Source organism: Capra hircus, chromosome 8 (assembly GCF_001704415.2).
Source record: "Capra hircus breed San Clemente chromosome 8, ASM170441v1, whole genome shotgun sequence".
Classification (NCBI taxonomy): Eukaryota; Metazoa; Chordata; class Mammalia; order Artiodactyla; family Bovidae; genus Capra; species Capra hircus.
Window position 1 is genome coordinate 484,369 of NC_030815.1, and position 14,075 is coordinate 498,443.

At 41.6% G+C, this 14,075-nt stretch overlaps 1 protein-coding gene across 1 annotated transcript in view; it reads right to left on the reverse strand.

Moving 5' to 3' along the window:
* DDX60 (DEXD/H-box helicase 60) overlaps window positions 1–14,075 on the reverse strand; it is a 55,968-nt gene that overhangs the window by 15,135 nt on the left and 26,758 nt on the right. The window contains 8 exon segments of the mRNA XM_018052751.1: window positions 1,616–1,695; window positions 9,673–10,342; window positions 11,847–11,921; window positions 11,924–11,980; window positions 12,987–13,100; window positions 13,102–13,125; window positions 13,669–13,707; window positions 13,709–13,777. Of these exon segments, the coding sequence (XP_017908240.1) occupies window positions 1,616–1,695; window positions 9,673–10,342; window positions 11,847–11,921; window positions 11,924–11,980; window positions 12,987–13,100; window positions 13,102–13,125; window positions 13,669–13,707; window positions 13,709–13,777 (1,128 nt within the window).

Genomic DNA, 14,075 nt, shown 5'->3' on the forward strand with positions numbered 1-14,075 from the left:
TAATTAGAGTCATACACATCCAATATATTGAATGTAATTGTCCTATTTGATGATATACCTACCAGTTAATGCTGTGCCTTTTATTTGTCCAGTGTTTTGAACCACTTTGTCTGCTTTCCTGATTCCTTTTCATTGATTCAGCTGTTTCTGCTGCCAGCTGCTTTTCCTCTTGGGTTTGGAAGTTACACTCTCAAATTCTGTTCTTTCAGTGGGCTCTGACAAATGTACGCGATCCATAGTAGTAAAATTCTAAAACTGACCAGGAATTTTACCCTTCCTTTGGGCATTACCTCCAACAACTCCCACTTCTGATACATACACTATTGGGACACATTTTCCCTCTTTTTCTTTTGTGGGTTCCAGCGCCCTCCCGCTGATGGCTGTTCAACAGCTGGCTGATTCTGGTGCTCTCGCAGGAGGAAATAAGCGCACGTCCTTCTGCTCTGCCATCTTCAACAGGAAGCCTCTCTTTTTTGTGTGTGTGCTCTTTTAAAACTTTTATTCAGATATTAATAATTTTAATCTAAGCATTTTCTTTTTTTGTTTTGTTTTGTTTTGCTTTTTAAGTTTTATTTTTACTTTATTTTACTTTACAATACTATATTGGTTTTGCCATACATTGACATGAATCCACCATGGGTGTACATGCGTTCCCAAACATGAACCCCTCTCCCACCTCCCTCCCCACAACATTTTCTAGAGTCATTCTTTTATGTAATTTTGACCACACTGTAGGAAAATGAAAGCTGTAACAAAGGCACCACAATGATGTAAGATGTGAGTAATGTGGGGAGCTGGGGGGTGTGGTGGGTGGCAAACAGGAAACTCTCTGACCTACACTCACAGCTCTACTTTTTAACCACAATACTCAACATCAGTCACAACAAACAGACCCATCCTGGAGGGAAAAATAGCAATATAATTCTATAGCCTTAATAATACTTTTGCCCTCTGAAACAGTCATTTCAATAATGAGAAATGCTGATATAAATGTATAAACCAGAAAATGTCAAGAAAATGTCTAAGTAGAGTATATATGTGTGTGTTATGATGCACTTAAAAGATGTTGATTATGTAATGTTCATTAATAATTTACTTGATTACATTTGCGTGCTCAGTTGCTCAGTTGTATCCGACTGACTCTTTGCAGCCCGCCAGGCTCCTCTATCCATGGGATTTCCCACACAAGAATACTGGAGTGTGTTGCCATTTCCTTCTCCAGGGGATATTCCCGACCCAAGGATCGAACCCAAGCCTGTTGCATTGGTGGGCAGATTCTTTACTGCTGAGCCACCTGAGAAGCTCAAAGGTAAAGCAGACAGGATCCCAAATTGCACATGCTTTGTATATGAACTATGTAAAAATGTATTAAGAAAACAAAATAAAAATGCTGAGTGTTGGCAGAGCATCCTGGTAAGTGGAGGGACCTGGGGGAGAGAGAGGTGATGTCAGGGCACGTTTCCCTATAAGCTATCAGGGGACATTCAGTCCAAAGGGATGAAGACAGTGTTTTTAGGAAAGTTATCCTCAAAGTTCACCAACCTTGATGTGCTTCAGCCTGAAGAGTGTCTCCACCTTTTGTCCCTGCCTAATCTCCATCGACCCATGATGGTACCTGCTGCCCCGCTGTAACAGACCACACAGCTTCTAGCCTTTTCTCATCTCCCACAGTCTGCGTAAGATCTTCATTAAAGTCTGAAACACCAAAGAGTCAGAGATATCAAATTAACGGTTTCACTCTGTTACTTAACAATGATTAAAACAGTGCTCAGAAATACACCTGAAAGCATCAGAGAAGACGAACATTGCATTCTGGCTCTTATTTCTCTTGAGTAGATTAGGAGAGTGTAGCGCTAGACAGTCCTCTTACAAGGAGCAGTTGTGTTTGGGGCAGAACCCACAAGTGGTGGACTAGAAATGCCATCTACAAACCAAGGACACAGGCCCTCACGGACTCGGAAGGAGCAGACCACACCAACACCCTGATCCCTGACTTCCACGCTCCAGAACTCTGAGAAAGCAAATTCCTATTGTTTAAGCTGCTTAGGCTATGGTTGTGTCACTGGAGCAGCCCCAGCCACACAATTAACACACACACCCCAAATGTAGTCCCATCCTTTCCTCCTACCTGACTGTCCACAACCGAGTGCTCAGTGTAAATGCAGTCCGGTGGAACTTTGTAATGCTTTCTAAGGCTTTTCTTCATTTCACTTATTTCAGTCTCCCACAAAATCACTCTCTCCAATCTTGCCCTGGAATTTGAATTTTAAAAACTGAATATAAAATATCAGGAATAGCAGTAAATATATTGCTTGTATTTTTTTTAAGTTTCTTTCTTTTTGTTTTTTTGAGTTTGAGCTTATGCCTATAAATGCCAGGTGAAAAGAATGCCAAGTAACTCAAACCTAAAATGTACTTGTCTTATTAGAGGACATTTATCAGGCTTTAATTACCCAGATTTATCAGCTTACCATTTAAATATATTTTATTTTATTTTATTTTTAATTATTAACATAAGTTTTTTATTTTATTTTTTTCTATTTTTATGCAGTCACTTTATTTTTTTTTCTTTTTTTTAAATTTTAAAATCTTTAATTCTTACATGCATTCCCAAACATGAACCCCCCTCCCACCTCCCTCCCCACAACATCTCTCTGGGTCATCCCCATGCACCAGCCCCAAGCAAGCTGCACCCTATGTCAGACATGGACTGGCGATTCAATTCTTACATGACAGTATACATGTTATAATTCCCATTCTCCCAAATCATCCCACCCTCTCCCTCTCCCTCTGAGTCCAAAAGTCTGGTATAAATGTAAGTATTCATATGGATTTAACAGGAATTAGCAAAAATTCTGAACTATCCCATCCCTCAGGCTAACTAAAGCTTTATTTATTTTCTATCTCCAGTTTTTGACATCAAATTTGACAGAAAAATTCAATTTTCCTAAAAACTGCATACAAATTCAAATGCTTCACAGTTGAAGAAGTATAGAAAATTGTATCTGCTAGACTCTCATTCTAACATACACTGTGCAGATATTCTAGAGGTGCCAAGATCAGCCTTGAGATGAGCTGGGGTCTGTTTCCATCAGTAAGTCACCAGGAGACACAGGTGACAGCCTGTGCAGCCATTAGAGAGGCCTGAGTCAGCCCCGGGCAGCATGCAGGCTGAGGGATCACGTGCAGCCTTTTCAGACCCAAACCTATCCTCCACGATCACCTCATCTCAGAAATACACCTGGCAGTATCAGAAAAGACTAACATATTGCATTCTGGTTATTACTTCTCTCAAGAGTAGATAAGGACAAATGCTAGGAAAGAATCCTGAGTAGAGATGGGAATCTTGCAACTATTATAATGAAGTTTGTTTTCCAGGTTGCTTTACACATTAGAATGAAAAAAAAAAAAAAGGCATGACTCTACACATCTGTATACTTTACATTAAGACAATAAGAAGCTGAAGTTGAATGGTTCTGTGAAGACCTACAAGACCTTTTAGAACTAACACCCAAAAAAGATGTCCTTATCATTATAGGGGACTGGAATGCAAAAGTAGGGAGTCGAGAAACACCTGAAGTAACAGGCAAATTTGGCCATGGAGTACAGAATGAAGCAGGGCAAAGACTAATAGAGTTTTGCCAAAAGAACGCACTGATCATAGCAAACACCCTCTTCCAACAACACAAGAGAAGGCTCTACACATGGACATCACCAGATGGTCAACATCAAAACCAGATTGATTATATTTCTTGCAGCCAAAGATGGAGAAGCTCTATACAGTCAACAAAAACAAGACCAGGAGCTGACTGTGGCTCAGATCATGAACTCCTCATTGCCAAAGGCAGACTTAAATTGAAGGAAGTACGAAAACCACTAGACCATTAAAGAATGATGTAAATCAAATCCCTTATGATTATACAGTAGAAGCAAGGAATAGATTTAAGGGACTAGATCTGATAGACAGAGTGCCTGATGAACTATGGACTGAGGTTCATGACACTGTACAGGAGACAGGGATCAAGACCATCCACATGGAAAGAAATGCAAAAAAGTAAACTGGCTGTCTGAGGAATCCTTACAAATAGCTGTGAAAAGAAGAGAGGCGAAAAGCAAAGGAGAAAAGGAAAGATATAAGCATCCGAATGCAGAGTTCCAAAGAATAGCAAGGAGAGATAAAAAAGCCTTCCTTAGTGATCAATGCAAATAAATAGAGGAAAACAACAGAATGAAAAAGACTAGAGATCTCTTTAAGAAAATAGAGATACCAAGGGAACATTTCATGCAAAGATGAGCTCGATAAAGGACAGAAATGGTCTGGACCTAACAGAAGCAGAAGATATTAAGAAGAGGTGGCAAGAATACACAGAAGAACTATACAAAAAAAGATCTTCACAACCTAGATAATCATGATGGTGTGATCACTCACCTAGAGTCAGACATCCTGGAATGTGAAGTCAAGTGGACCTTAGAAAGCATCACTACGAAAAAAGCTAATGGAGGTGATGGAATTCCAGTGGAGCTATTTCAAATCCTGAAAGATGATACTGAGAAAGTGCTGCACTCAAGATGCCAGCAAATTTGGAAAACTCAGCAGTGGCCACAGGACTGCAAAAGGTCAGTTTTCATTCCAATCCCAAAGAAAGGCAATGCCAAAGAATGCTCAAACTACCACACAATTGCACTCATCTCACATGCTAGTAAAGTAATGCTCAAAATCGGCTTCAGCAATATGTGAACTGTGAAATTCCAGATGTTCCAGCTGGTTTTAGAGAAGGCAGAGGAACCAGAGATCAAATGGCCAACATCCGCTGGATCATGGATAAAGCAAGAGAGTTCCAGGAAAACATCTATTTCTGCTTTATTGACTATGTCAAAGCCCTTGACTGTGTGGATCATAATAAACTGTGGAAAATTCTGAAAGAGATGGGAATACCAGACCACCTGACCTGCCTCTTGAGAACCCTGTATGCAGGTCAGGAAACAACAGGTAGAACTGGACATGGAAAAACAGACTGGTTCCAAACAGGAAAAAGAGTATGTCAAGGCTGTATATTGTCATCCTGCTTATTTTACTTATCTACAGTGTACATCATGAGAAACACTGGGCTGGAAAAAGCACAATCTGGAATCAAGATTGTCAGGAGAACTATCAATAACCTCAGATATGCAGATGACACCACCCTTATGGCAGAAAGTGAAGAGGAGCTAAAAAACCTCTTGATGAAAGTGAAAGAGGAGAGTGAAAAAGTGGCTTAAAGCTCAATAATCAGAAAACTAAGATCAAGGCATCTGGTCCCATCACTTCATGGCAAATAGGTGGGGAAACAGTGGAAACAGTGTCAGACTTTAATTTTGGGGGCTCTAAAGTCACTGCAGATGGTGACTGCAGCCATAAAATTAAAAGACGCTTACTCCTTGGAAGGAAAGTTATGACCAACATAGATAGCATTTTAAAAAACAGAGACATTACTCTGCCAACAAAGGTCCGTCTATTCAAGGCTATGGTTTTTCCTGTGGTCATGTATGGATGTGAGAGTTGGACTGTGAAGAAAGCTGAGTGCCGAAGAACTGATGCTTTTGAAATGTGGTGTTGGAGAAGACTCTTGAGAGTCCCTTGGACTGCAAGGAGATCCAACCAGTCCATTCTGAAGGAGATCAGCCCTGGGTGTTCATTGGAAGGACTGATGCTGAAGCTGAAACTCCAGTACTTTGGCCACCTCATGCAAACAGTTGACTCATTGGAAAACACCCTGATGCTGGGAGGGATTGGGGACAGGAGGAGAAGGTGACGACAGAGGATGAGATGGCTGGATGGCATCACCGACTCAATGGACATGAGTATGGGTATACTCCGGGAGTGATGGACAGGGAGCCCTGGTGTGCTGCGAATCATGGGGTCACAAAGGGTTAGACATGAGTGAGCGACTGAACTGAACTGGAGACAATAAAGGCACAAAAAAACTAAAATCATATTTCTTGAAAGTTATTCTAAAATGAGTGTAAGATGTTAGATAACTTGGCCTGACTAAGTTTTGATATTTTAGTGGCTATCCTTTATAAGTGGTTATCAACATTCACAAATTCCATTTTAAGCAAATTTGTAAACTTGCAATTTCTAAAAAAAAAAAACAAATTTATAATTGGCACTTCCGAGGAAAAGGAAGAAAAAAAAGTGAATACAATGAAGAAAATTACTGTAAAATATTGTATACTTATTAAAATATTCAATGATCCTCACCTGGATGTCCCCCAGAAGTGCAGTACAATTAACTGGATGCGACATAAAGAGGGAAAGAAGCCACATTGTCATAAATGAAAGCTGGAATTATAAAAACAGCTGAAACATTCATTGATTAAGGACTTAACACCACAATTCAACTAGAAATACTCCACTGTTCATAATTTCTCCTCTGAGTCTTTACTGCTTTAGACAGGTTTCTTCTTCAAATTGTCCTTCTTTTTTCAGAATTTGGGTCGTTATGAATAGTTTGCTTCCTTATCAAATCAGAAAAAATGCATAAAGCTGATATTTCCATTAAGTGAATACTGTGTCTAGATTGAAAATACATGAGAATTCTTGATAACAGGATGTCCACAGCACCCCAGAGCTGTCTGCATCAGTCAGCAGAGTCTCTAGCAGCAAGAACACTTGTGGGTGATAATGATCACCTCTCATCTCATTTAAAAATTTTTTTTATATACATTGACATGAATCCACCACGGGTGTACATGCGATCCCAAACATGAAGCCCCCTCCCACCTCCCTCCCCACAACATCCCTCCGGGTCATCCCCGTGCACCAGCCGCAAGCATGCTGTATCCTGCATTGGACATAGACTGGTGATTTGATTCTTACATGATAGTATACATGTTTTAATGCCATTCTCCCAAATCATCCCACCCTCTCCCTCTCCCACAGAGTCCAGAAGTCCGCTATACACATCTGTGTCTTTTTTGCTGTCTTGCATACAGGGTCATCATTGCCATCTTTCTAAATTCCATATATATGTGTTAGTATACTGTACTGGTGTTTTTCTTTCTGGCTTACTTCACTCTGTATAATTGGCTCCAGTTTTATCCATCTCATCAGAACTGATTCAAATGTATTCTTTTTAACGGCTGAGTAATACTCCATTGTGTATATGTACCACAGCTTTCTTATCCATTCATCTGCTGATGGACATCTAGGTTGTTTCCATGTCCTGGCTATTATAAACAGTGCTGCGATGAACATTGGGGTACATGTGTCTCTTTCAATTCTGGTTTCCTCGGTGTGTATGCCCAGCAGTGGGATTGCTGGGTCATAAGGTAGTTCTATTTGCAATTTTTTAAGGAATCTCCACACTGTTTTCCACAGTGGTTGTACTAGTTTGCATTCCCACCAACAGTGTAGGAGGCTTCCCTTTTCTCCACACCCTCTCCAGCATTTATTGCTTGCAGATTTTTGGATTGCAGACATTCTGACTGGTGTGAAGTGGTACCTCATTGTGGTTTTGATTTGCATTTCTCTAATAATGAGTGATGTTGAGCATCTTTTCATGTGTTTGTTAGCCATCCGTATGTCTTCTTTGGAGAAATGTCTATTTAGTTCTTTGGCCCATTTTTTGATTGGGTTGTTTATTTTTCTGGAATTGAGTTGCATAAGTTGCTTGTATATTTTTGAGATTAGTTGTTTGTCAGTTGCTTCCTTTGCTATTATTTTCTCCCATTCAGAAGGCTGTCTTTTTACCTTGCTTATATTTTCCTTTGTTGTGCAGAAGCTTTTAATTTTAATTAGATCCCATTTGTTTATTTTTGCTTTTATTTCCAGTATTCCGGGAGGTGGATCATAGAGGATCCTGCTGTGATTTATGTCTGAGAGTGTTTTGCCTATGTTCTCCTCTAGGAGTTTTATAGTTTCTGGTCTTACATTTAGATCTTTAATCCATTTTGAGTTTATTTTTGTGTGCGGTGTTAGAAAGTGATCTAGTTTCATTCTTTTACAAGTGGTTGACCAGTTTTCCCAGCACCACTTGTTAAAGAGATTGTCTTTTCTCCATTGTATATTCTTGCCTCCTTTGTCAAAGATAAGGTGTCCATAGGTGTGTGTATTTAAATTTAAATCTCATTTTAAAATGATGAAATGAAAATATCAGGCACACCATAAAATAATTTAGCTAACTTCAGTTCAGTTCAGTCGCTCAGTCACGTCTGACTCTTTGTGACCCTATGAACCGCAGGACGCCAGGCCTCCCTGTCCATCACCAACTCCCGGAGTTTACCCAAACTCATGTCCATTGTGTCAGTGATGCCATCCAGCAACTGAACTGAACTGAATCCAGCTTGAAACCATGACTCCTAGAGGCCTGAAGAAAAGCTATTAGAAGACTAGAGCCTGAAAAGGCCAACAGCTGCTGTCACAACCAAGGAGACGATGGAAGGAAGGTGGAGGGAAGAATGCACAGACGGTCGAAGGAAGACACACAGAAGCGTCGGCAGGAAATCCTACCTTGCTCTAGAACGTGAGAAACAAAGGAGCTCTAAAGGCTGTTTCCACTTTCAAGGAAGCAACTACTGTTCACTGCAAAACAGGTATGAACAGCTGAGACCCGGCCAGCAGTGCGTTGGGACTGTGTGTGCAGCTCTCTGCAGGAAGCCCTCCTCGCCATGAGGTCCTCTCCTTGTCACTTAGCAGAGCGACACTGTCTCTGACTTTTAACCAGGAGCCCCAGGCTCTACTCATCTCTGCCCAAGCACACCTTTCAAGTCTGGACACACAATATGTTGCCTAACTGGTTGGTTCTCTACAGAGATCAGAGAACAAGAAACAAGAATCAGTAATTAATAGGTGACCAGACCTCTTCTCGAGCTTCCCCTTCAGTAATTGTGTAAACTGTGTGACCAAACTGCATGAACAAGAGAACATCCAGAGGAAGATTCTGAGGCATCCTCAAGCCTGGAGGGGATGGCGACTGACCCCCCTCATCTCAGTGATTCACTGAGATGACTCCCCTCCTTCCCTTTATTTTTATTTTATTTATTTTTTTTTTAGGTGCTCAATGGTTTTTATTTTATTTTTTAATTTAAATTTATTTATTTATTTATTTTACTTTACAATATTGTATTGGTTTTGCCATACATTGACTTGAATCCATCACGGGTGTATATGTGTTCCCCATCCTGAACCCCTCTGGGTCATCCCAGTGCACCAGCCCTGAGCACCCTGTAACATGTATCGAACCTGGACTGGAGATTCGTTTCACATATGATAATTTACATGTTTCAATGCCATTCAGCTGAGCAGGATCTCAGAGGTGTTTCTAGCAGATATTCAGCCCGCCCTCTTCCCAGATGGCTGGCATCCTGATTAAAAGCACCTTTCCTTTCTACCGACATTTGTGAGAATGTAATTGACTTTGTAAGCTGTAAGTAGCAGGACACCACATAAAATAACAGCTAGAGATAAAAAGAGGAAAATGCACGGTCCCTGCTGTGAGGGAGCGACAATTTAGGAGAAAGAGACCAATACATCACAACTGACCCACCAAGTACTGCAGTGCGGCATGAGCCCGGGAGAAAGGGACAAGTCCAAACAGGGGTGGGGGAAGAGGGGCAGGCATGCCTCAGGCGAGCTGCTGCACAGAAGCTCTGGGGGCATGGGATGGAGGGCCCAAGATTACGGGACAGTACAGGGGGACACAGCCCTAGGGAGAGGCGTGTGAGGGGGACTGTCGGATGAGAGTAGTAGGAAGCGCACCTGAAGAGGTGAGGGCAAAGCCCACACATGCTGGTCCGAGGACAGCAGCCCAGAAGGAAGAGCGAGTGAGGGTGAGGTTATCAGCCTGAATGTCAGCTGCAGTATAGGAGGGAGCCTCAAGGTCAGGTTCCAAGAAGAACTTTGTGACCATCCAAGGAAGATGTGGACACTTCGAGAACAGGACGTCACTGAGGACATGAGGATGGGGGCGGGGGGGATGCATTTCAGACCCAGAGGAGTCAGAATTAGACCCCAAGAACTAGGGCCCCAGAATGAGGGCCCCGAGGCAGAGGGGCCCACCGCACACACAGTTCTCCAAGCACAGAACTGGCCAGCAAACAAGTCCCAGCGACAACTAACTGGTCCGTGCAGCCAGCGGCCTCCCTGCTGGGACGTGCGACTATCCCGGCCTTCCCGGCACAGTGTGCTGAGCTGCACACTCACACTGCCTTGTATTTCTCCATGGATTTTTGCCACTTTGTGCAGTTTGTTCACCACGTCGCGGGCCTCTCTATCTGCCCTGGGGGGCCTTCTGTGCTCCTGCTTTCACTGTAGAAACTTTTCCACACTTTCAGCCCTTCTCTCCACAGCCCCTAAATCAAACTTGGAAAGAGAGGAAAAGAAGGCGTGCCTTGAAAGTGATGTGATAAAGACAATTCAACCATCCAGGCAGCCACTGCTGCCACTGACATACGGCTGTCGAGATTGATTACCCCTTGCTACGAGCTTCATTCTGAACACAGGGTGCTCTGGGTCACAGCCCCATCACTAACCACCTTTTGGGAGATCAGAAGTCCCCCTCCTGGGGCAGCAGCAAGCAGAGCCCCCTGGAAAATGTTCCTGTAGGAGGGGTCGGGCTCCCCACAGGCAAGGGGCCGACCCCAGTGCGTTTTCTCTGTCTACAGAAGAGAGGTGCTCCCCTGTATACTCTTAAGAGAGGGGTAAAAAATTAACAAAAAATTTTCTCTGCTATTTTAAAATTTATTTTTGTTGTTATTATAGTTGCTCTTATATTTAATTCCGGTGGCCTTTACGTCTCTCTTGTAACAGAATCAAAGACCCTTGTGTGTGTTCTAAGTCACCTCAGTCATGTCCAATTCTGTGCAACCCTATGGACTGTAGCCCGCCAGGCTCTTCTGTCCATGGGATTCTCCAGGCAAGAACACTGGAGTGGGTTGTCATGCCCTCCTCCAGGGGACCCTCCCAACCCAGGGATGGAACCCATGTCTCTTACGTCTCCTGCATTGGCAGGCGGGTTCTTTACCACTATTGCCACCTGGGAAGCCCCCAAAGACCCTTAGTATTAGCTAAATATATCTAAGTCCTGACTTTATTTTTTACTGAAGTATAGTTGATTTATAATATCATGTTAGTTTCAGTTGTACAAGACAGTAATTCAGTGTTTTTGAAGACTCTACTCCATTATGGGTTATTACAAGACCGTGACTATAATTCTCTGTGCTGTAGAGCAGGCCCTTGCTGGCTATCTAATATACAGTATTAACAGTCTGTTAATCCCAAGCTCCCAGTTTGCCCCTCCCCACCTTCCCTCTTCCCTTTGGTAACCATGAGCTTGTTTCCTATGTCTGTGTGACCATTTCTGTTCCCCATGTGCACTAGTTTGTATGACTATTTAGATTCCACACATAAGTGAGATCATAGAGTATATGCCTCTCTCTGACTTACTTCCCCAGAGAATATTAAGATTAGTGAGTGAGTTAGATGTCCTGATGGTCAGTCTCCTGTGAGTTGTAGTGCTTCCTTTGCTTTTTCTGTGCTTTTTGTTCTCAGTTTTATGAAGACAAAATTGACATATAACACTGTACACATTTAAGGTGAAGAAAACACGGTAATTTGATACAGGTACATAGAGCAAAACGATGACCATAATAAGGTTAGTTAACAAAACCATTACCTCCCAAGTTAACTTTTTTCCCTTTTGTGGTGAGAACATTTAAAGTTGAATTGGAAAGGTGTCATTTTAAATATGTACTCTGATAACAAAAGGGAACCAAAAATAGTATTGAACACTAAAACAGTCAAGTTCGTATAGCTCTTATCCTTAAAGGAATGCATCTAATAAAAAACAAACTAAGTGACGACTCACAGAAAAAAACCATGCAGGTAACTTCTCCATTTCCCTTAGCTTTGCAAGAAGTAGAAACATAATTGCCATGTTTTCTGAACAACCAAAGGACCGAGGACTGAAGGAGGATGAACACTCTCCAGGACCATTCTTGCCTGCAGCAGGGAAAATAAAATTATTTTAAGTTCTGCATAATGAAGACAGGAGTGCCTACTTCTTGATAAAACATATTCATCACTATCTAATCTATATGCCTCTGGTTCTTTAACAGAGTATGTAAAAATAATCAAGATGAAAGTATAAGATAAAACATTGCAAAAGAACTAAAGAAGTACACTAGAGAACAAAAAGATAAAAAGTAATAACCACGCACACAGGTGCAATTTAACATGCAACTTTTTAAAGCAACACAAATCGGTCAGGAAGAGGATTATTTGGTAAATAACGCTACTTTCACTGTGGCAGCAGATGGGGTGAATCAGTTTCTCTCTTTATCATGTAAAAATCTCTTATAAATATATTTTAAAGGTTTTTCTTGGCAAAATAAGTGGAATAAAATAAAACTATGTTTCTAAGCAGGAGGAGATAATCTAAGTTAAAAGATAACGGGAAAAGCTCACCTGAGAATTCTAATATATGTCACACCCCAAAAATCAGAAACTTCAATATATGACAACAAAGCAAACATCAAAATAAAAAAGATCATCAACTTACTTAAAATAAGTATGCATAACTCATATGACCCCAGGTTAAGGTTTTAACACAAAAATAATTTCTGCAAATTAAAACAAAAGTCATAAAAGAAAAAAAAAAGGCTTTCTGAAAAAGAGATAAAGAAGTCAAGAGCTCTCCTCAGCTATCATCAATCACTGTAACTCCAGCCCCGCTGTCTGGGCATCACGACCTGATCCATGGAAGGGCTCCCTCTGCGTGCAACCGTCAGAACTCAGAGCACACGTGGCGGGTGGGGCAGGGGAGAAGTCAAGGATCAGGGTCCTTTCTCTCTGGTCTATCTCAGAACCACTGGACTTCATGCTCAACTGAAAATCCTAGAATGGAGGTTGAAGATGAAAAAGTCAAGACAACAGTCATGACTGCACAGTATAACTCAAGGAAACAAGAACACAGAGATGCTTCATCCAAAACATGTGTGAAAATTACCTTGTTGGTGTGGCCATTCTTCACTAAGCTTGTCAGTTCTGCCTTTAAGCTCTCTTCACACTTTCTAGCATCCATCTTCCTAATGACTATTTTATTCTCAAAATAAAATGAATTTATTTTATTCCTCTGGACACAACTCCTTGCAATGGAATGCCACAAAATTCAGTAAAATTATGCAAGGAAATGCAAGTGCTTCTCGACAATATGTCTCATGAACAGAATTACAAGTGTCTTGCAAACAGGGGGCAAACTATCTCCCCATTGTTCCTGGTGTGTAAACCTAATGGGATGGTGAACCCTTACAGAAGAGTGTGCAGCAAAACCAACAGGGAGCTGAACACAGATGGGCAGAGAGAAGGAAGGGGCATGAGAGGAGAGGAAGGCGAGAATAGAAACCCAGGACCTGGCACACAGTGCGGGAGATGGAAGGGTGGTCCCGTCCCAGAAAGCAGAAGAGGAAGCAAGCTCAGGAGTTGAGCGGCTTTCCACCCCAGTTGCAGGAAAACACAGACTGTGAGCAGGAAGGCTGTTAGAGGAGGAGCAATCTTATTTTGTAAAGACTCCACTGGTGATTTTCAAAGATCAGATGCAGACGATTAGGAAGGGTGATAGCTCATCTCTGCGAATGGCAGTTACCATCCACTAAAATCAATTCAAAAACAATTGCTAAATTACTGTTTACCTGAGCTCCGAGACAACTTTTCCAGAATTCAAACATGGTAGGTATCATAAAGCTGGACCATTTCTTGAGGTGAAAGGGTAAGATCGGAAGGGAATCCAAACTTTTCAATCTACATTTAAAATAAAATTGAAAAATTTAATATTCTTTCTGTTTCATCTGAAGTTTTATCCTTTGCTTCAGAGTCACTATAGTGAACCCAGACACTGAAACTATCCCTGATTTAAAATGCTTGATGGAAACAGTACTAACCAAGAGTGTCCCTGATTTACTAAGAAAGGGGAAAAACCCAAAAGCCCACCACAGAGTTCCTATACAAAGTTCTGAGACCTTGCAGCTGGGCCAGTTCTCTATAAGGGTAGAGGCGAGGGGGTGTCTAAAAGATCTGCAAATTCGGTTCAGACAAGAGC